Source organism: Centruroides sculpturatus, unplaced genomic scaffold (assembly GCF_000671375.1).
Source record: "Centruroides sculpturatus isolate CEXI.00-Female unplaced genomic scaffold, Cexi_2.0 scaffold265, whole genome shotgun sequence".
Lineage (NCBI taxonomy): Eukaryota > Metazoa > Arthropoda > Arachnida > Scorpiones > Buthidae > Centruroides > Centruroides sculpturatus.
In genome coordinates this window covers 80,047-104,787 of record NW_019384449.1, presented here as the reverse complement: position 1 = coordinate 104,787, position 24,741 = coordinate 80,047, and the positions used below count along the sequence as shown (strand labels likewise).

Sequence of the window (24,741 nt, the reverse complement as noted above, 5' to 3'; positions counted from 1 at the left end):
ATCTTAAACCATCCCAAAATAAATAGTTATGTGCATTGTATGAAAAATTCTTCATGCAGCCATGACTTATTATAGTTTACTTGATTGTTAACGACAATGTATATATTTTTGTAGATGATGATGACTATTACAGATATAAGGACAAGTTGTCCAAACACATTTTTTTTTTGTTGTTCATGGAAGAGGCCTCATAATCTAGTGGAATTACAAAACATAATAGAGGAAAAAGTGTTATATGAATATTTTTATAAAGTCAATCAAATAAAAATTGTTAATAAGTTTCTGTACAAAGTTGTATAAATATGTATAATCACATTATAACAATAAATTTAAAGGAAAAATTCTTTTTAAACATAATACCTATAGTATATAAAAAATAAAAATTGTAAAATATATAATTGAGTTTACTCTCATTATGAGGAAAAGTTATTAACAACCAAAGGAAGGTTTTTAATAATTTTTCTTTAATGAGAGTAAACTCTGTAATACAATAAATATTTGATTTTAAATTTGAAACTGACTATAATTTTCCATAAAAGACATTTTATTTTAATCTCTGCATTGTAGAATGATCTACAAATATACACACCAATTGAAACCTGATATTAAGCAAATATACGCCAACAACTGCTGTAGATGATCGGGCTAAATTTGGATATAATGATTATAAATTAGAAATTAATTTGGCACTAGAGTGAGGCGTTAGGCACCATCTTGTATTAAAATTAATAATTATAATATTTAATTAATTAATTTAGTTGTTTCTTTGCAGACACACTAAGGTGACATTATTTATTATTTAGTCAATAAGTTGCCAAGTGTTGATATATGTCACCTTAGTGTGTCTGCAAAGAAACAGCTTAATAGTGTTGATATATGTCACCTTAGTGTGTCTGCAAAGAAACAGCTTAATAACAACAACACGGTTTCATCAGAATCAAATAATTAATTTAGATTAAACTGGAAGAAAAGAATCGGCCTGAAGCAGGACTCGAACCCACAACTCCTGCTTACGTGTTGCCAGTTAAGCTTATATATACTGGAAGAGGAGATCAGACTGAAGGTTCAGGTAGTGTAACTGGAAATGTGTATGCGTGGTAAGCAGGAGTTGCAGGTTTGAGTCCTGCTTTTTATAATCATTATATCCAAATTTAGCCCAATCATTTATGGCAGTTGTTGGTGTATATGTGTAGAATGATCTTCAGCTTCAAAATCTTGACCACTGCAATTAAAATTAATCACAAATATATCATTGAAAAAATAATCATGATAAAAAAAAGAAAAAAGAAAAGCTTACTAGTTCCTAAGAAAAATAAAATCTACATTTAAATATTATTTCATTAGAAGCAAGAAAAGCAATATTGACTAAGAATAACAAAGCACTTGAAAAGCATGAAAAGTAGCTGACTTTCATTTAATTGCCTTATTTTATTCAAATTGTTATAAACATTAGTTATAAATGTAAACATTTTCTAAAAGAAATCTGCCATTGACTGCTTAATTTTATGAATAAATTTGTTAAATAAAATCATGAAAGTGCATTAATGAAACATGCATCATGTTAATATATTGCTCACTTAATGCAAATTGTAATTACATTTATTTACCATCTTAGTAAAATGACATTAAAATAGAATGCATTTAGGATATAAATTCAAAACTATAAGTTAATGTAAATACATATTTGGGTTTGGATAAGCATAAGCTTGATGTTTTTAAGTAAATAAATAAAGATCTACAAAATGCAGATTATTGTTATTAATATAAAAATTATATTTTTATAGGAGAAGTTGGTTTTCTTGCTGAAGATAGAAGAATAAATGTGGCAATCACTAGAGCCAGACGTCATTTAGCTGTTATTTGTGATAGCGAAACTGTGTCTAATCACCAATTTTTGAAAAGTTTTGTTGAATATTTAAACAGTGAAGGAGATGTACAAACAGCTCATCAATATGAAAATGGTAAAGTAAATACTCTTAGATATATAAAAATTATTTTAAAAAATGCTTAAATATAAAATGTTTTTATTTGAAGCTGTTGTATTATACAAGAAATAAAAATTCCATATAAACATTCTGTAATTTAGCAGTTAATTATAAGTAAATAATTAATTAATTGCTGAATTAAAGTTGTTTGAATTTTTATCATAGAAGACTGTATAATACTCAAAAATGATTATTTCAGAGTATATTCAGTATTAATCATATTTGAAAGCAGATGACCAGTGCTCTAATGGTTGTAGCAGGCCTCAGAATGGATTACTATTCTCACTATTTTTAAATTAGTGATATATTGCTGAAATAGTTGAGAAAAAGTGACTAATTCTCACTTTTTCTGCTGTTATGGGCAGCAACATTATGGTGATGCCAAGCTGTCACATGTTACTTCATTAATTAATGTTTAATTAAATATTTAAATTGTGATGTCCAAAACATCTTTCTCTTCTTGCACATTGAAAAGTTCATGTTATTACATAACTTTGAGGTCTTAAAAATGTCAGTTATGCAATATCATAAATTTGAGAGTGCACAGTCTAATGTGGACAAATTTTTTTTTGAAGTACAGTATTTTAATTCCTTCTGACCCCTCACAATTAACCTTCACACCTTCAATTTGAGGGCAGGTATTAATAAACCAGCTTAAAAATGAAAACTAAGTGAAAAAATGATAAATAGTGTCCTTTTAAATTATGTTTGTTTATCATTTTTTCACTTAGTTTTCATTTTTAAGCTGGTTTATTAACACCTGCCCTCAAATTGAAGGTGTGAAGGTTAATTGTGAGGGGTCAGAAGGAATTAAAATACTGTACTTCAAAAAAAAATTTGTCCACATTAGACTGTGCACTCTCAAATTTATGATATTGCATAACTGACATTTTTAAGACCTCAAAGTTATGTAATAACATGAACTTTTCAATGTGCAAGAAGAGAAAGATGTTTTGGACATCACAATTTAAATATTTAATTAAACATTAATTAATGAAGTAACATGTGACAGCTTGGCATCACCATAATGTTGCTGCCCATAACAGCAGAAAAAGTGAGAATTAGTCACTTTTTCTCAACTATTTCAGCAATATATCACTAATTTTAATTGATAATTTTGTTACACTATCAAAATTATTAAAACAAAAAGTGAAAAATGATAAATAGTGTCCTTTTAAATTATGTTTGTTTATCATTTTTCACTTTTTGTTTTAATAATTTTTATAGTGTAACAAAATTATCAATTAAAATTTTTTCAAGTTAATATTTTTATAAAATTTGGGAGTTTATTAAGGGACAGTTTAATAAATTTATAGCCTTATAAAAGATTATTATTCCTCAGTAAATCCTGTAAATAAAAACAGTGTTTTACATTACCAGCTTATGTATATAAACAGGAAAATATTGGAATCGTGTCAAAGTTGATCCTCCGAGCTTTTTGCATGTTTTGAGACCTCCTGAATCCAAAAATGGCAAAAAAAATTCTGTGTATGTTGGCATCTATTTCGTTTAATATCTCAGGATTGGATCATTCATGATTAAGAAACAAAATATAGCATGGTAGCTTGTGTATAAAAAGCATTGATGCTATTAAATTTTGGTGGTTATAGATCGAGGAGTGGGAAGATAGAAAGGGGTTGCATGTTATAACTTGAGTGGAGTCAGACTTCATAAACATTTTACTCGTTATTAGCATTTGCAATTTTGAATAAAACTCATCTCTACCCTCAAAATTAAACTATTTGCAAATATGACGTACCAAACCTATAACCGATGTGTATCTAATTGTTCATTCAACGACAAACGTTTTCCTAACCCCTTCTGGGCTCTTCTTCAGGTGAAAAGCTGGATTGAACACTAAGCAACGAACAGAGAAATTTGAATAAATCCGAACTCTGTTGAATTTGAATCGTCCAGTTTGTTCGCTTATTCCGTTGCGTGATATGCTTGAAAATGTTCTAATTTGACGATCAATGTTCAATTTAAGAGAAAGATATTAATGTGATACTCAAAAAACGTGTTAGTGAGATACACAATTATTTAACATTCTCACATGTTCCCCAGTACCTTTTATTTTAAGGCTTAATAAATATTATTATTTCGCTATTACTCTGTATATAGTAGGTTTTGCCAGGTTTTTCGCAAACCGTCTAGTGTATCGGCATACATACCAGTAAGCTCATGTGATCCATTCCAGTACAAGATGGCTGCCTTCAGGGCATTGGTCAAACGAGCTTATATGCACTCTTCCATACAAAAAGCGCTAACGGATGAGTTAAAATATTTGGAAGGAATTGCCAGGTCCCACAGTTACCGCAATATTATACAAAAATTCTCGGAGGGCCACAAACAACCACAGGCTTCTTCCAACAATACAGCAAGCACGCAAAACATTAGCAAGACTATGGAAAATATGAGGATACCTATCAAGTTCAACCCACTATTGAAGTCTCTATACAGCACCATTGCTAAAGAACGAAAAGTTAACATAACGTACAGAAGGTGCAGAACGTTGTTCAATATCCTACGCAACGAAAAGGATCGATCCAAGATGGAGAAATTATCAGGTGTCTATACAATCCCTATAAGGGATAACAGGTTTAACAGAGATCTGGTATACGTGGGATTGACTAAACGTTCATTAGGGGTCAGGTTAAAAGAACATATATCTGATATACAACGCAACAGACACACAACATCACTCTCCACCTATGTAACCGATCCCGAAATAGTGGCGGACTTCAATAAAGTGCAGATAATTGCCACCACACCCCACATTCATCAACTAAAATGGTTGGAAGAGATGGAAATTTTTAAGGCATACGACACATCCAATTGTATTAATTCAAGAGACGAAATCGGCCTTTCTATGGCATGGCAAAACCTACTACATACAGAGTAATAGCGAAATAATATTTATTAAGCCTTAAAATAAAAGGTACTGGGTAACATGTGAGAATGTTAAATAATTGTGTATCTCACTAACACGTTTTTTTGAGTATCACATTAATATCTTTCTCTTAAATTGAACATTGATCGTCAAATTAGAACATTTTCAAGCATATCACGCGACGGAATAAGCGAACAAACTGAACGATTCAAAAACGTCAAAAAAGTTTTGACAATAATTTTCTGTTGTAAAATGAAAACAAGTGTAGTTTATAATACAATAAATGTAACTGCAAAAAACATAATACATATTATGTTTGAAAAGATTTTACAGGGTTATAAATTACTGAGCATATTTCAGGGAGGAATAAAAAAAAGAACACAGTAAAGTATTCACATGTATGCTGTTTTATTTAATAGGCCATTTACATTTTAAATGAGCTCCACTATCATGCATCAGGATAGGTCATGCATCATGAGAGTATTATGGACAATCCAGAAGGCTGTCCATGCAGCACCAGCATCATTTTTCACATTTACATCCATTTGATGCTCTCATATAATTTTGCATTCTCATGGCATCTGTTAAAAATGACAGACATGAAATCATGCTTGTCTGATATTAGCTTTACAGTTGATATTAGAAATGCTTTTAAGACATTTAATTTCTCAAATTTCATATTTTTGGCTTATTTTTTTTTTTTATTTTAAGATCTTATGATTTTAACTAAAGCTACAGATATTTAAATGCCAAGATTACTATTTGGTTAAAAAAGTCCATAAATAAATTTTTAAAATATGATTAAAAATTGGAGTCCAGCATGTACAGTTTACAAGCAATAAATAATTGTTCATTGTAAGCTATTTTGTTGGTTTTTTACTTAATTTAAAATATAGACCTTGATTTTAATATGTGGTAGTGTCTTGCACCTTTACATCATACTTTCCTTGTTAACAATAGAGTCATGCCAATCATCTAACTCTGTTTAGGGGAAATTTTTGAATTGAAATAACGTGACTTCTGGTGGAAATTAGATGCATGAAAGATGAAACCATATATGGAAAGCTTATGGGCAGGAAGCCCTAATTAACTATATATGAACTTCTAACACTGTTTTTGAGATTAAGGAAAGACAGATAGACAGCGGTCAGAATTTATAGGTCTACAATTTTTTCAAATTGCAGCTCAATAAAGAATTAAGCTAGTCTTTATATATATAAATTTTTATATATATTTTAAAAAAATTCCAGGACGAATTCACATTTACAAAAAAATATATTTCTTGATAAACTATAATACATAGGACCGAATGATATGGACTCATCTTATATCACATGCTTTAAAAATGTAATTATTAATTTTTATCATTGTGCTACCGCTAGAGGACTTTTTAACTTTTTTGCATTTAGTGATGGACAAGTCCATCACTAAATGCAGAAAGGTTGACTCCACTGTGGAATTGTTATTGCCTCAATAGCATATGAAAGGACCGAATGATATGGACTCGTATGTATAGTCTATCAAGAAATATATTTTTATATAAATCCTATATATATTCATGAAAAATAAAAGGAGCCATTTAATTTGCATTTGTCTTCAGAAATCTTATAAAAATAGCTTTTGAAGAAGCAAGATGCTATCAGAAAAGTTGTCTTTAATAAAGAATTAGTAAAATGGATTGAGTATGCAAACAAGCTAATAGAGAACATTATGAAGAAAGTTAAGATTGCATTTGAAAAAGAAAAGAACTTGATTTCATCTATATTGGATAAAAGAATAATCACCAAAATATTATATCTTTATATGAAAAAACAAGATCACTCCTTCATTACACTCTTACTGACATCAAAAGTATCTTAAAAGGTGACAAGCAACTTAATAATCTGCAGGTTTAAGAAGTTTAATAATTTTCAACACATTAGAAATAATAATTAGAAAAGTTATGTGATGCCAAAATGTAGGATTTTATAAATGTTTGCAAATCACTACACTGTAAGGCATTACAAAATAGTACATAGAAAGTATATTCAGAACCCTTAAAATTAAGGTCAAGGAGCATTTATGTAAATATTGTTATTAAAAATATAAATACTGTAACTTCCTTGAAGAAGCCATTGACAATAATATTGAGATTAAATGGAATTGAAAGTTTTTTCCAGTGTTTTGTTGGTTTTCCTTCATTCCCTGTGAGGAAAATATTCTTTATTAATCATATAGTAGAAATAAATTTTATGAAAGGTCTGTTTTAGATCTCTAGAGCTGAATTTTGTTTACTTTAGGTCATTAAAAAGAAACTTAAATAGAGTAATCTTTGTTTTCAATTTTAATGAAATAAAGACATCTTTTAATTCACTTTCATGTTACAGACACACTATTTCTCTGAGAACCAAATGTTTGTAAAACAATAAATATTGGTTCTCAGAGACATAAGGTATGTGTGTCATAGTGTTATATTTATCTATTTTTGAAATGTATGTATAATAATAATAATAGTAAAACAGATTTTATAATATATATAATAATTTTTTTAATAAAAATTTTAGAATATTTTAATGGTTATAATATTACTGTTAAACATGATGATGATACATTTTAGAATTAACAAATTAATTAATTCATAATTTTTAGAATTGGGAAAATTTGATGTGAACCGACCAGAACATTTACAATTTAAGAAAGTACAATCTTCTGTAGAAAAATCCAAATGTAATAAAAAACAAAATACGCAGGTTAAATCAAAGAAAGAGAAAATTACAAATCAGACATCAGAAAAGGAAAAAGAAAACATTTCTTCATCGTTAAAAGGGTAAGAAATATAAGCCTATATTTTAATATAATTTTATCCAAATAATGTGAGATATTAATAAATTGAATATCAAACTCAGTTTCTTTTAAATATTTAATAAAACATTTAACACCTTATAACGCTGAGAATATTTATTAAAATCACAAATGTTTTCAGCTTAATGGAATAGGCCATCATCAGGTGACAGGCTATCGAACAAATTTGAAAATTGTATTAAAACGGAACTTTTGAACATTACAAATTCAAAATTAAAACATAAAATAAATTAACCAATCAATATTCAAAATTACTATAATAAATAGATTAAAGCATTAATATAAATAATAAAATAAGGCAATATAAAAAACAAAAACAAAAATAAACCTAAAAGATTAAATGCACAAAAGTATTAAATTCATAAAAATTATACATCAAAAAGCATCACATTATAAAGGGCAGATAGAAATTAAGAATTTGTGTGTTTTAACTTTTCTTTTACAAAAGAACAAAAATATAAGGAGTATAGGAAATTGGCATTGAAGTTAATAAAGGCGGATAGTAAGCTGGAATTTCTTAAGCAATGTCTGCTTAACAAAGTTTTCCTGATATCCATTTATAGAATATGTTCAGTGGTACCTCAGGATACGAAATTAATCCATTCCGAAACTGAGATCATATCATGAAAATATTGCAAGGTGAATCATTTTTCCCTATATGATTACATGTAAAACCAAATAATTCATTTCAACACGAAAAACACATTCAAATTAAAGCTAAGTAGTACATTAAAAAAAACTATAGTAAGGAAAACACTGAAAATGCATTTTGTAGTTGGAAATGTATAAATAACCATAATAGAATAATAATTGATTAAAAAAAATGTAGTTTTATTTGCACTTTACCTTTGAGAATAGACGACGGTGGAGATATAAAATGGTGGCAGAGAGAGGGAGAAGTGAAATAACTTACATAACATAAGTTATTTTTAAGTTTTAGTATTAAGTTATTGTTACATTAACACTAATTTTTTAACTTTTCTGTTTTATATATAATTTTAAAATTTTTTATTCACTGCTTTTTGCCATCTTTCCTTCACTTCCACCAGCACTTTCGTTGGACAGAGGTCGCTTGGTAAAATATCTATCCAAAGAGATCACTTGGTAAAATATCCATCCAACATTTAAAATATCCATCCAACATTTTAAAAAGTAGGCTTTGCCTACTTTTTAAAATATTTCTAAAATGACTTAGCCAAATTTCATTACTCCGAGCAGCATTACGGCCAGTGTGAACCTTTTTGGGATGTTTCTTTTCAATAAAATTAGTCATTTTCTGATAATACCTCAAGATTTCCTTTATCGAGCGAGATCCTTCCATGACGAAGCAAACACGTGGACTGAGACTGATGAACAGAAGCGAATAAAAAATGGCGCTGCGAACTAATGTAATGTCATATGGTGAGTTTTTGTTTGTATTGTGGAGCAAAAATATGTTTGAATTTCATGTTGTATCCTGAGGTACCATTGTATTCCAAAGGAATGTACTTCATTGAAAGAAAAAATTAGAAAAGACTGTCTACGTAAATCCATCAGAATTGCGAAAAATAAAAGGTATGGAATGCTACAAGATCTCATTGCATTAGAAAATCAAATATATATTAACCACCTGGGGAGTCTCAATGAATTTAATGCGAAAGTGGTCGGGTTGACAGAAAAAGGTACAAAAAAGTTTAAGGAAAAGATATATCAAGAAAATGACATGGATCTTGAGTAAGCAAGTATCAAAAAAGAAAAAATCAAACGTAAACCCATCGCCTTTTGTTTTATGGGACAATCCCATCACATCCCAACTGAAATCAAGGAAATTCTACAAAAAGGTCCTAACTTTGTTCCAGAAGATGAAAACTTTTGCCAAACTTCATTAGCGGAAATGGAAAGAGGATTGTTAAAATTTAACGAGTTAGAAAGGGATTTTTTCCGATGGAAGAATGTTCTTAGGGATCACACCAGCAGAATGAAGAATAAGGAAATAAAACAGCTAAAACGTGCAAAACAGTGGTTGAGTGACAATGAATTGGTCCTAACACGAGCTGACAAGAGTAAACATATGGTTATAATGGAAAGAAAAAGCTATAACAAAGCCTTGGAAGAAATACATTAGAAGAACAGAATGTGAGCGGGTAAATAAAAGCATTGTCACAAATGTAGACAGAAGAGTAAAAAAAAACTTGAACGAGCTCCATTAAGTTCCGTGTTAACTTTTCTTAAACGATCTCATAACCCGAACCCAGTAATTCCAAGAATATTTGCCTTTGCAAAAATACATAAGGAAGGCAAAGAGATCAGACCAGTGGTGGAGAAATGCAGAGGGCCCATGTACATTTTGAAAAAACGTTTACATAGATTCATTTCAGATCAATTATGTAACAGTGATCTTGTTGCACATAACCCGACCAATGTCGTTAAGGAGTTACAAGAGTTAAGTTTAATGGATGAAGAAGTTGGATCCGTTATGGATTTTGAAAGCCTGTATCCATTGGTAAAGATAAATTCTATATATAAAAATTCGACGGAATATATATAAAATGTTGACATTTTATATATTTTTTATTTTTTATTGAAGGTCACAACTTGAATATTTCTAACACATTGAGAAACGCTGAGCTAAAATAAAAGTCAAAGTAAGCAATAACGCCCCCTTCTGGCACGATAAATAGATCTATGATAGAGGCAGGGTATTGAACGGTGACCAAAGGCAAAATTGGGGCTGATAAGAGGAAACATTGCATTTAATGGTTTCCAGATGATGAGAACAATGTACAGTAAGGGCACAAAGTGTGAGATTCATAGAAAAGTTTTCCTAAGAATATTTCCAATCCTTTTCTCACACAAGAGAAAATGGGTTAGGGGGCGTTGGATGTAACTTTATGGAACAAAGGGGGCGGTGGATTGAAAAAGTTTGAGAATCACTGTTCTAAAATGACAGATAGCAGAAGCGAAAGGCTTATAGGTTTATCAACAATCTCCGATCAGAGTCGACGAACAGGTGTTGAATAAACGCCTCGGAACAAACTTTTCTCGTGACCTGATCTGGTTTCGGTTTTCACCTGGAGACAAAGAAGAAAACAATCAGGAAGCGAGGAATGGGACATAGGACAAATCGTAAGGTGAGATTTAAGGAATAAATACCATAAAAACCCCGAATATCAAGGTCAAAACGCAGTTTTCCTAAAAATTCTATGGCGATTAATCTGTGTCGTCTTCGTCTGGATTAAGTCGGAAGTCGTTCCCGCTAAAATTTGTGTTGTGTCTCGCGGACCGCTCCAGTCTTGCGGTTCTGTCACCTACCATCTCTTCTGTGACCAAGCGAACCCATCTCATCCGCTCTGGGGCTACGACTGATCAGCTTGCACTATTGTAGGACCAGCGATACGCCACTTTTCAGTGCTTAGAGAAAATACTGTAGATAAGCCATTTCCAACTACCTCAAATATGTAAGCATCTTCCTGTTCTAATAAACGATTTTCACTATGAAATACTTGTCATCTTTGTCTCCTCCACCATCACCAATGTACGAATGGACCCTAGACCATCACCGACACACGATTAACTGATTTTCTCTAAAAGTCGGCAAGCTTACAAATTTGACACAAAAAGCCGTTAAGTTCGTTATCCGAATTTTGTTCATTATTTGAGACAAAATTTTTGCAAAATAATAGTTCGTTAACCGATTTGGTCGTTAACCAGGACGTTCGTTAACTGGGGTTCCACTGTATATAAAATTATACTGTAGTAATTATGATAGTAAATTATACATATGTATATGCATACAATATCTTACAGAAATCAGTGCTTATTCATATTTTCTTAATGCATATGTAGCTTGGTTTCTTCAGTTATGATTATTTATACATACTTGTGACTTTTATAAAATAATTCTGTACTATGTTGCATTATGTACATAATTCCAAAGTTAGAACAATGAAACCAATAACTTTTTTATTGTCTGCATAACTTCATTACTATTGATATTTAAATATTATACGAATAAGGGTAATTATAATTAGACTGACAAAATATTTATACTTCTTATACTTTAGGTAGTCAAAAATTATCCAAAATAAGTCTTTAATTTATTTTTTATTTTTCAGTTTATCGTGATGTTATTCCATTGCATTCATTTTCTAATAAATAAATTTTATTTTTACTAAAATTTATAAGTAAGATTACATATGTTTAGATAAATATAGTCTTTTTTCCATTAATAAGAATATTTCTAACTCTATACTCACATAAAAGTAATATTGAATAATTATTCCTTTAATATAATATTGATTAATCTCAAACATATAAATCTGTCTCAAACCTCACTTGAGGAGTCAAATATTTTATTTCTCATAATATTTGACTCAAATATTATGAGAAATAAAATATTTGACTTAGGTTTGAGACAGTTTTACATGTTTAATGGAGCATGAAGATATATATACAGAGAGAGAGAGAGAGAGAGAGAAAGCTTAGAATTGTACTTCCATTTGTAAGTATGATACCTTGTGAAGATAACTTGATGTTTCTGGATCCTATTCATGACATCGGCAAGATAAATCATGGAGCTGGCAGGTAGAGCTTCTTCTATGCTGGAGTCTGCCCCAATGATCGTGTTCAAGCCCTTTTTATTCTCCCTGAGTGTGGGAGTCAAATCAGGTGATTTTGATTTACAGTGGTCTAAGGTCAGGATGTGCCATTGCATCAGCCAGAGTGGGCCAGATTGTTGATACTTTCTTGCTAGGTGTTCCTACTCTTTTTACCATATAAGGCAACAAATTTGAAGTTCTTAGACATCACCATTGAGGTGTTGTGACTCTTCTTACCTCATAATTTAACCAATTTTGATGTTAAACATATTTTAAAAAACTCTTTTTAGATTTCTTTCTGAACAATACATGCTAATTAGAGTTACACTGCTTTATTTTTTCAATCTCATCAGCAAGCAACTTGGCCTATATGACTGTTAGGCTGTAATTTTATTTAATATTTAATAGAATTCATCAAACAAGATGTCATACTTAGTAAATATTTACATTATAAAAGAAATTGTAAGTTATTCAGGAAAAATTAATGGTATTATATACAAGAAATATAATACTAATTATCACTTTTATAATTGTGCCTGAGAGTATGTTCAGCTACAAAAAGCACTCACTCAGTTTATTGTTAAAAAAAATCATTACAGATAATAATAATAATAATAATAATAATAATTGACAAAATTATTTAAAAAATAAGATATGATGAGAGAAACCAATAGCTGTTAATTAAATAAATCTGGTGCCGTAATAATCAAAAATATTTTCAGTTCTTATTGAGATTTTGGTTTCTCTCATATAAAATGGTGCCAAGTTTCATAGAATTTATGAATCAGATAGGTTCAATTTGTAAATGTACTTGAAATAAAATATTGAAATGCAATATGCAGTCATTGCATTTTAAAAATATCCTATCACAATATATAGTGTGTTAAATAAAATTTATTAAATATATTTATCATTTTTATTTAATATAAATTTTTAAATCTTTTAGTCCTGAAGTAGATGAAGAGAGACAAACAATTGAAAATGAGATGCAGATGAAAATTAATGCTTTTCTTCAGAGTGAAGAAAACATTTTGACATTTCCTACAATATTATCTTCATATGAAAGGAGAATTGTCCATGAGGTAGGTTGTTTTTATACATAAATTATTAATTATTGTTATATATAATTACATCGTTTAAATTGTTGGCATTTCTTACTTCAATTATATTTTGCCAACAATTTAAACGATGTTATTGTAAGCAAATAACATGTAAAGACAGTTTAAAAAAATGGCTATAAACCACACATTATGGATGATAACAATAAATCATTGTCTCAACTAGTGCTAAATTATTGTAATTGTTATTTACCCAAAGATAATCAAATTGAGTAGGCAGTTCTCTACTTTCATACAATTTGCTGTTTTGTACACATTTCATACTTTCGATTTTTTTCTATATATATGGCGAAACACACACACTTTCATGTAATGATTCTTCCCTTCTCACGAACTATTAGTTGCTAGTCCCTCCCCCACCTCTGTGACATTAATCATGTCCATTTTTGGTGTCACAGATTGTGTCTTGAGTTAGTGTTTGTGTTGATAAGATCAGTTTACGTTAGGATGTGCGCTATTAGTTAATGTGCATTGTTGTTTTTATAAAAAAATTTGCCCTTATTAATTCATAAACATGAGTGAAAAATGAAAAAAACAGTAGTGTTGATACGGAGAAAAAGAAATCAAGGTCTCATAACCTTCATTTGATTGAGAATGTATATCTTATGTACGAAGGGCAATAGAAAAAGACATAGCATGTTACAGAACTCTATATCAAGAAAAGAAGAAGAGTACAATTCAATTCTCTTGGCAAATTTATGAAGAAAACACCAGATACTAATCAATAAAAAATAAATATTTCAAAAACCCTTTTTGATATTATTTACATAGCTGTATTTTCATACATTTCAGGAACCAATTAGGTATGAAAGTAGAGGATTGCCATACATCATTATCATTAAGTGAAATTTTTATAGTATATTTTATATTTTAGCTTATATTTTTAGGAACCTGCTTATTTTGACAACAATATCAGTGTCTACTGTATTTCATGTTACTTGTAGTTATGAATGTATGAAGTTAAAAGTAATATAAATTATAACCAATATAAATAATGTCTTAGATCTATGAAGAATTATTTACAGTAACATTGCAAATAAGAGCTGTTTCATTAAACATTGTATTTATTTTCTTATTTGCATTTAAAAAGTGAGTGATGAAAATAAATTCATAGAATATTCAAAGTAATTGAATTGATGAAATGACTGAGTTTCTCACATTAAAATTAGGCAGCACTGATTGTATTCTCTCTCTCTCTCAGCTGTTATACATTTTCAACCCAACTTGATTGATCCACTTCAATTGTAACAAAGAACAAATTTCTTAGAATGTGTTCAAAATTTGAAAAAAGAACATGGTTATTCGAATGCAGAATAGCAAATTAATATTGTTGGAGAATAATGTGCAAGTTACACTAATAAAAAAAAATATAACCTTTACATATAAGTGATGCAAGGAGTTAATTAATGTATAAAAGAAAATATAATTGTCTTAATTTATATTTCATAAAGTGATTTCCATGCCATTGATAAGGAATTTGCATCATGTAAATTTGCCCTGTCCAAAATTTACCTTGTATATTTCCAGAATGAAGATGTTTTAAGTTATAGAGGTCACTCATCAATTGTACTGTTTTAGCATCCTCCTATTGTACTTCAGTATTGATTTTCATTGCATAAGCAGAGAGTGTGATGTTACTTGTAACTTTGTATAGCCCATTTGTGGTCTTTAAATTCTACTGGCAAGATTCCGTATAGTGGCCCTGATGTATTGGTTGTTGTGCATAAGTATGGAATAAATTCCTGCTGCATTGGAAAGATTACAGGGGGGTTGCTTATCATTGCATAATATTGTATTTCAAAAACTGTGGAATTATGTTTGTACTTGAAGGTGATGTTTCTGCTTTTCTTTACCATCTTATGTAATACTTTCTTACCTTGTGAAGGCAAGAAAGTATTTCAAAACAATTGTTTATTCTACTTTAAATACATGTTGTGCTATGACTTTCTGTAAACAAATTGATGAGAGAGTTAACCAATTTGATAGAATATCATCCATGGCCATAGAGAAATATGTGCATTCTTGTGATTAAGGATCTGAAACAAATGTTGATATGGGAAGGGTGGGTCAAAGGATTGGTATGGTATGAAAACTGGGTGGTAATTTGGTTGTTGATAAACTTCTGTGTAGATTGCTCTATGCTTGAAGGTGACATTAATGCCCAAAAATATGCACCTCTGTGTTGCTTTGTCATTCCAATTATAGTCATTGATCATAAGGGTTGTCATTAATCTGATGGGGAAACTGTTGTACAGTACATCTGATTTGTTGTGCCATAAGAATTAGTGAGCAAATGGACTACATACAAAGTTATAGTCAATGCAGCTCTTTTTTGCATAAGCTATGGAAACCAATATTGAAGTGCATTGGGAGGTTACTAAAATAGTAAGACTGATGGATGACCCCATTATAACTTAAAACATCTTGATGCTGGAAATATACAAGGCTACATCAATTATCATGATGTGGATTCTTTATCAATGTCATAAAATTACTACACAGAATACAATTATAAATGATATGGGAAGTTATTTAAATAAATTAAAAATGATTAAAAATTGCAGCCTGGCATTGTGATGATAAAGCAATTATTTATTGCGACAAGATATTATCTTTAATTTAAAATATATGCTCTCCACTTCAAATTAGTAGTGTTTTACCCTTGTACATCATACTTTTCCTGTTAGCAATTGAGTCATGCTAGTCATCTATCTAACTCCTTTCAGGAGAAAATTTTTGAATTGAAATAACATGACTTCCAGTTTTCACTGGAAGTTCATGTATAATTAATCAGGTGCCTCCTACTCCTTTTCATATTTATCTAGGCTTTCATCCACTAACTCCGTTCTTGAGATTAAGGAAAGACAGGCAGATGGACAACACTGGAAATTTATAGCTCTACAATTTTTTCAGATTTCAGCATAATTAATTTATATTTTTATACATTACAAATTATTCTTCAATGCACAGTTACAAATTTTGAATTTATTCTAAAAGCGTTATTCTATTTATTCTTTGTTACAACCAGGGCTGTGGAGTCGCGTAAAAATCTACCAACTCCAACTCCGACTTTTCCTTACCATGCAACTCTGACCAGGGGTGGACTTATTACCAAAAGAGACCCAGAAATTCTGATGTCATCACGTGACTTCAGAATAAAAGATTCAATAAATAGAGTTCTAATAAAGATAGAGCGTAGAAACTTTTTATTCCAAAGCTAAAAGACTCGTCTAAGTAATATATAAATATATATTTGATAATTTTACTTTCCAGCTGTTATATATAACAGAGGAAAAGTATAGTGCAGCACTCGGTCAAAAAAATGACCCCTCCCAAATTTTTACATTTTTGGACTCAGGACACCTTGAAATTTTGAGATATGCAAAAGTTTTTTTTATACATGTGGATGTTAGAATGTTTGTGGGGGGCATGAATTTGTTCATCCTGTTTGAAGCCTAATAATTTCTGTGGTCAGATGGTTTAACACAGGAGTTAGTTATTAAGTGTCAAAGTGGTTGAACTAAATCATGTCCCCATATACATTCTAACATCTTAGGCGAGATCATCATTTTAATGGGTTTTACTATTATAAAATGACAAAACTCATCTCTACCCTCAAAATAAGCTTTTTTATTTTATTTTTTTAAATTTTGAACGCTAATAATGAGTAAAATATTCATTAAGAGATATGACACATGACCACTTTTATGTCTTCACCCTGTCAACCTTTAATTAAGAACCAAAATTTAATAGTATTAATTAATGCCCCTTTATATGCAAGCTACAGTGCCACATTTTGTTTCTTAAACTTTACCCATTCTGAGATATTGTTTAATATCTCAAAACAGAAAATAAAGAAATTAAACAAATTAGATGCCAACACACACATGTGCATGAATTTTTCCCTTTTTATTGACTTTTTTGAGGGATTCAGGAGGTCTCCAAATGTGTAGATTTGCAAAAAAACTTTGGAGGGTCAAATTTGACATGATTCCAATACTTTTCTGTTTTATATACATAACAAGTTGGTAAGTAAAAAGGAGTCGGAGTCGGCGGATTTTTTGACGACTCTGACTAAAACACCTAAACTCCACAGCCCTGGTTACAACTGAAGCTGGTCTATCAAGTTGAGTTGAAAACAATTTTGTTTAATAAATTTATTGCTGGAGATAAATCCACCTTATTTTTTATTCAGTAATACTATCACAGGAAAGAAAAATTTCAAACTCTTCTTTTTTGCAGTACATCTTTTCCATTAGCATTGAATTGGTGATGGTGTTACTGCAATAAGAGTGATTGTTATAATTATATTTTTTTTACTATACTTTGTTGCTATCCATGGTTGATGGCAGTTCATACTAGGATAGCAAAAAAGTATACTTCATCTCTCTATTTATCAACAAAAACTGCTCTCAATAGAAAGTTTCTTAGCTTGTAAAATATTTTGATACAAATCTATGAGATGTCAAAATATGACTACTGAAGTATCATACAATGACATTTTCATGGAATGACAGTCTCTGTTTTTAAAAGTGCTTAACATAATGTAAAAATCATAGTAAATTATAGTAAATTTCTTCTTACCATTGATGAAATATAATATTTTAAACATTTAATACAGTTATAATCTATATATTCACACACATACAATGAAATTTGGGTTTATCAGAACCTATAATTACTGGACAAAATGTATGATCCTGGCATAGAAATAGAAATATTAGTGTGTTTTTAACTTGATTAAGTAAACATTGCTTCTTTTACACAATGGATAAAAATCCTACTTTTCTTATTCTTCAAAGTCTCTGTTAAGCATACAGTACAATGGATTAAACAGATACTCATGAGAAACATATAAAAACATGTGTCGTCTTTTATTCAATTTTAATAGAGTGCAATTTGATTTATCATTTTCCTTTTTAGCTACTACAACAACAAAGAATACAATAAAGTTTTAGCAGTTTAAAAAAAAATATTATATATAATAAATTATATATTTAAAGTAATATTTAAATATTTAATTTCTTTTTCTCCTTAATAGCTAGCAGAGAGAATTGGTCTGATACATTCAAGTCATGGAGAAGGATCTGATCGATACATTATTCTTTCCAAACATGAAGATCCCATTGTAAATGTTACTGACTCTTTTATTAAAGATAAAGATGAAAATGTGAAAAATTTATCATCAGAGGTTGTTGACAATTCTGCAAATAATTATTTATCAGAAAGTGAAGAAAACTGTCCAATATGCAATAAAATGTTACCTAAAAATAACTTAAAGCTTCACATATTTCGTTGTAAACCAGTTGTGCAGGATAAGCCTAAAGATAAATGTAAGACACAAAAATTGAAACTTCGTCCAAAATTTGAAAAGAAAGATAGTGATATAAATATCGATGAAGATTTAGATACACTTCTTACAGAAATAAAAAAAGCAGACAGCATGTGCTTTTTCACAAAATGCAAAACAAATATAAGTGTTTTGAGTCAAAGATGTGAATTTTGCAGAAATAATTTTTGCCTTAGTCATCACATGCCCGAGATTCACGGATGCGGCGACGCTGCCAGATCGCATGCACGAAGTCAAATTCGCAAGCAGGGAAAACTGTATAGTGGTAGCGGAGTACCTTCCAAAAAACCAGATCCTACAACAAGAGCACATCTTCAGAAAAAACTGGATAAAAAACTTTCAGAAATGTCACAACAGAGAAAAATTAAAAAGAAATAATTTGTAACTATATTTATTATGATTTTAAATTAAATTATGTATAAAATAAACTATTTTAAATATTAAATATATTTTCATAAGACATTGATGAAAAGAGGAATGTTTGAAAATTCTAAATCAAGATTTTTTCTGGATAACAAAAAATATTGAATATAATGTAATTTAATAATACATTTTTCAGTTCCAGTATATGCTGATGATTTATAGATAAGTTTAATTTCTGTATTTCAGAAATTATTATTGTCAATTGTAATTATTTCTTTTTAAAGAACAGATTTTCGTAGGTAATATGTAAAAAGTTTTTCAGTTGTTTTGAATAAATTATTATTAATTATTTAATTCTCTGTGAACTATTCCAAATATTTTTCCAGTCAGTAGTAAAATAAGCATTGTTATAAAGATAAATTATTTGAATTTTCAAAAGTAAAAAGACATTACATAAAATATATTTTTTCCCTTTTGTGTTTGTCCATTACATTTTTAACTCCATGGAAAACAATTTACAATTCAAGATGCTAAAATGATTATGAAATCAAGATTTATTAAGAAAGAAAACAGTTTCTTTTAATAAATTTTGACCTTAATCTCTTAAAAATTCAAGTAAAGGGAGTTTAAAATTAAAATTTATTATGTTTATTTTACCTCATATTGTAATTTTTCTAACAAAATTATTTTAATTTCTGATTGGGCTGCAATTTGAAAAAATTGTATATCTATAATATGATTAAAAATTGCAGCCTGGCATTATNTAAAGAACAACATAAAAACACGATTCATGAATCATTACATAAATCAAACTTATGTAACCATTATAATTAAAATAATTTTAATTCCACTAGAGGGTAACTATGCCCCCTCGCTTCGCCTAGTTTAAAACTTTCGTGACAATTCATCGAATCACGATATCTCCATTTCTATTTTTACTTTATTTATTTTTGTGACTTTTTTAAACTAAGTATTATATAAACTGTAGAGAATAGCTTTTATATAGCCTAGAGACCATTACAGAAAAATATAGATCTGCCAATAAAACAAATAAATGTTTCAAATATTGCGATTTACATATAAGATACATTTAAAATGAGAAATAAGAAACGATTCTCAAATTAATATAATTATAAAGTATTGATTAATTTTTTTATTTTAGAATAATCTTCTAATTTACAAAAAAGAAAGTTTGTTAGTTTGTTCATTATACATTCACGGTTTGAACAAATGCAAAGAAACTTTTCGGGGGTAATCTCGTTCAGCAGTACTACTAATTTTGATCGAATTGATTTCAACCCTCCGTCTCCCCCTTTCTTTCTGACCAATGGGAGAGTAATATTCAAATAGGAAAATTACTTAATACAAAATTACCAGCGAGCACAAAATGTTTTGAGGAATTTTCGAGTGTCGAGTTTAAATATTTAATTTCTTTTTCTCCTTAATAGCTAGCAGAGAGAATTGGTCTGATACATTCAAGTCATGGAGAAGGATCTGATCGATACATTATTCTTTCCAAACATGAAGATCCCATTGTAAATGTTACTGACTCTTTTATTAAAGATAAAGATGAAAATGTGAAAAATTTATCATCAGAGGTTGTTGACAATTCTGCAAATAATTATTTATCAGAAAGTGAAGAAAACTGTCCAATATGCAATAAAATGTTACCTAAAAATAACTTAAAGCTTCACATATTTCGTTGTAAACCAGTTGTGCAGGATAAGCCTAAAGATAAATGTAAGACACAAAAATTGAAACTTCGTCCAAAATTTGAAAAGAAAGATAGTGATATAAATATCGATGAAGATTTAGATACACTTCTTACAGAAATAAAAAAAGCAGACAGCATGTGCTTTTTCACAAAATGCAAAACAAATATAAGTGTTTTGAGTCAAAGATGTGAATTTTGCAGAAATAATTTTTGCCTTAGTCATCACATGCCCGAGATTCACGGATGCGGCGACGCTGCCAGATCGCATGCACGAAGTCAAATTCGCAAGCAGGGAAAACTGTATAGTGGTAGCGGAGTACCTTCCAAAAAACCAGATCCTACAACAAGAGCACATCTTCAGAAAAAACTGGATAAAAAACTTTCAGAAATGTCACAACAGAGAAAAATTAAAAAGAAATAATTTGTAACTATATTTATTATGATTTTAAATTAAATTATGTATAAAATAAACTATTTTAAATATTAAATATATTTTCATAAGACATTGATGAAAAGAGGAATGTTTGAAAATTCTAAATCAAGATTTTTTCTGGATAACAAAAAATATTGAATATAATGTAATTTAATAATACATTTTTCAGTTCCAGTATATGCTGATGATTTATAGATAAGTTTAATTTCTGTATTTCAGAAATTATTATTGTCAATTGTAATTATTTCTTTTTAAAGAACAGATTTTCGTAGGTAATATGTAAAAAGTTTTTCAGTTGTTTTGAATAAATTATTATTAATTATTTAATTCTCTGTGAACTATTCCAAATATTTTTCCAGTCAGTAGTAAAATAAGCATTGTTATAAAGATAAATTATTTGAATTTTCAAAAGTAAAAAGACATTACATAAAATATATTTTTTCCCTTTTGTGTTTGTCCATTACATTTTTAACTCCATGGAAAACAATTTACAATTCAAGATGCTAAAATGATTATGAAATCAAGATTTATTAAGAAAGAAAACAGTTTCTTTTAATAAATTTTGACCTTAATCTCTTAAAAATTCAAGTAAAGGGAGTTTAAAATTAAAATTTATTATGTTTATTTTACCTCATATTGTAATTTTTCTAACAAAATTATTTTAATTTCTGATTGGGCTGCAATTTGAAAAAATTGTATATCTATAATATGATTAAAAATTGCAGCCTGGCATTATAATGATGTCACAATAAATAATTGATTGTTAAGATATCTTTGCTTGTTATAAATGATATTAAAAAAATTAATTATTTCTTAAAACAACATTAATAAGGATTAATCAGTTATTTAATTTCTTTCTTCACTTACTTTTATAAAGAAAGAAATTTTGAAAATAGATCTGGGCTTAAAAAAAGTATGTTTTAACATTTTTCTTCTTTAAGAATATAAACAAGAACGATCATTTATTGTGACATCGTCACAATGACGGGCTGCAATTTAAATCATATTTTTAATTTATTTAATTTAAAATATATGCTCTCCACCTCAAATTGGTACTGGCTTGCCCCTACACATCATACTTTACCTGTTAGCAATAGAGTCGTGCCAGTCATCTATCTAATTCCTTTCCGAAAATTTTTGAATTAAAGTAACCATGTCTTCCAGTTTACATGGGAAGTTCATATATAGTTAATGAGGTCTCCTACTTCTAAGGTTTCTATATCTGGTCTCAACTTTCATCTATCTAACTCCATTTTCCAGATTAAGGAAGGGCGACAGTGGGAATTTATAGGTTTACAATTTTTTCAGATTGCAGCCTAATAATTCGACTTTTGCTTCAAGAGAACATGTTAAAGTTTATAAAAAAACTTCTGAAGATGGATTATTCATCCATTTTCAGAAGTAAACCAGATAATAAGATTCAAGATAATTTGTTAGACTATATAAGTTATTTGAGGAGCTTTCATAAATGTTTCATCAAAATTATTCATTTTTTCATGTATTAATATAACATGAAAAAAATTAATTAATACAAATTATGACAACCTCAATCAATCTTTCATAAACAGCATGAAGCATCACTTTATGCTTTTTACATTGTANTCCCACACGATATATAAGTTATTACTCAACGGGAAGGACAAGACCAATGAACGTAGAGTCTCAGGAGTATACAGGGTTCCGGTGAGGGACAACAGGTTCCAAAGGGATTTAGTTTACATTGGTTCCATTAAACGCTCAGTACAAATAAAGGTGCAAGAACGTAGGTACAACATTGTAAACAAAAGGCATACAACCGCCTTGTCCACTTATGCCACTAACCCCGACGTGCGTGCTGGATTTTACTGGATTTTAAAGGTTCTTGATTGATTGTGAAGATAGTTACTGAATAATATCAATTATTATTATGATAGATGTTTTAAATTAGAAATGAAAGTTAATGTAATTTGGACGATTTTGCATTAACTTCCATTTAAACTTAGAAATTTTTCAAATAATTCAAACCTGTAGAACATAGTATTGTTGAACTGCACAGATGAATATCGTCCATTCTGTAGATAGAAGTCTATATCTTATCCCATAAGTGATTGTGACGACCAGTTATCTATAATGGAATAATTTTAATAAATTAATGGTTTAAAACTAAGTACAGAATAAAAACAAGCGTTTTAATTTCCAGCTAGAAACAGATATACTCAATTTTATGCCATAATCATTACATTTTTTTTATTCTATAAGAAAATAATAATATAATGTTTATGCCCGCATAGAATATTTAAAGATCTTTTTAAAAATTTATTGCATTCTTAATGTTATTCTATAATGCTTAAATAGCTCTGTGCATTATTTATTCATTTTTTTTCATATAGACTAACATAAACAAAACAATACTGCAAAATGATTGTTCTTCGTGATAAAAATACTGTTTTATAATGTATAAGACGATCAGATTTATGTTTAAAGATAGCATTTTTATATAAAAATAAAATTTGCATTTGTTTTGTCAAAAATAATGTACAGTTTGACGTCATCTTATACTTTCTCGATACAAAAAATGCTGGTTCTTGCACGAGTTTCAGACACTCCAACGAGATTACGCTTTATTTTTAAGGGTAGGGATGGGTTTTGAAAAGCATTATAAATGCCAATAATATTTGTTTTTCAGAGCTTATAAGCTCTGAGTGAAACTTTTATTAAGTCTGATTCCAATCGAGATGACCCCTATTCACTCCTCTACATAAAATGTAATAGCATTAGTGCCCCATATATATAGATGCATTTCTGTATATATGGGGCACTGATCATCCCTTGGACCAAAAATTTCAAGTCCAGGGGATCTTGAGATGTAAAGCAAAATCGTATAAACAATACAACACCCTATTAATATAACCTATTAACTTGAACTATAATCCGTACATCATTGCATACAAGGGAGTATTTTTAATAATTAAACAAAATTTAAGGCACGCTTCATTACTAAGATTACGAACTCTATCCGAGATGTTCCTTTTGATATTGATTTCTTAGAAGTCTTAGAATTATAACAACGTTTATATATACACAACGTAAAGAAATATGATCACAATATATAAGTGAAATTTGATAGCATTTAATGTTTGTTTTCTTTTCCCACCCAACAATTTAACTCTTACTTTTTCCGAGAAAACAGGCAGACAAACATACATTTTGAATACAATAGCCTTTTTTATTGCTAAAAAAGATCAAACTCATCTAAAAATCATTATTGCTTGTTAATACGATTCATCATCACTTTATTATATTTTTCCATTTTTTGGACTCCAGACGTTGGTTAAATTCTAAAAAAATTCAAGAAAGACAAACAATTATTAGTACCGGAAATCTTAAATCATATTTGTAATTTATTTAATTTAAAATATATGCTCTCGATCTCAAATCATTAGTGTTTTGCCCCTGTAAATCATACTTTTCCTGATAGCAACAGAGTCATG

At 29.2% G+C, this 24,741-nt stretch overlaps 1 protein-coding gene and 1 pseudogene across 2 annotated transcripts in view; both read left to right on the top strand.

Moving 5' to 3' along the window:
* The window catches only part of LOC111620513 (DNA-binding protein SMUBP-2-like), a 55,349-nt gene extending 35,935 nt beyond the window's left edge, over window positions 1-19,414 (top strand). For both annotated transcript variants that reach the window (XM_023362440.1, XM_023362441.1), the window contains 4 exons: window positions 1,785-1,961; window positions 7,504-7,681; window positions 13,240-13,375; window positions 18,453-19,414. In XM_023362440.1, the coding sequence (XP_023218208.1) occupies window positions 1,785-1,961; window positions 7,504-7,681; window positions 13,240-13,375; window positions 18,453-19,139 (1,178 nt within the window). In that variant the 3' untranslated portion in view covers window positions 19,140-19,414. The remainder of the gene's footprint in view (window positions 1-1,784; window positions 1,962-7,503; window positions 7,682-13,239; window positions 13,376-18,452) is intronic.
* A 1,153-nt stretch (window positions 19,415-20,567) lies between these two features.
* LOC111620514 lies at window positions 20,568-21,534 on the top strand (annotated as a pseudogene).
* The last annotated feature ends 3,207 nt before the right edge of the window (window positions 21,535-24,741 follow it).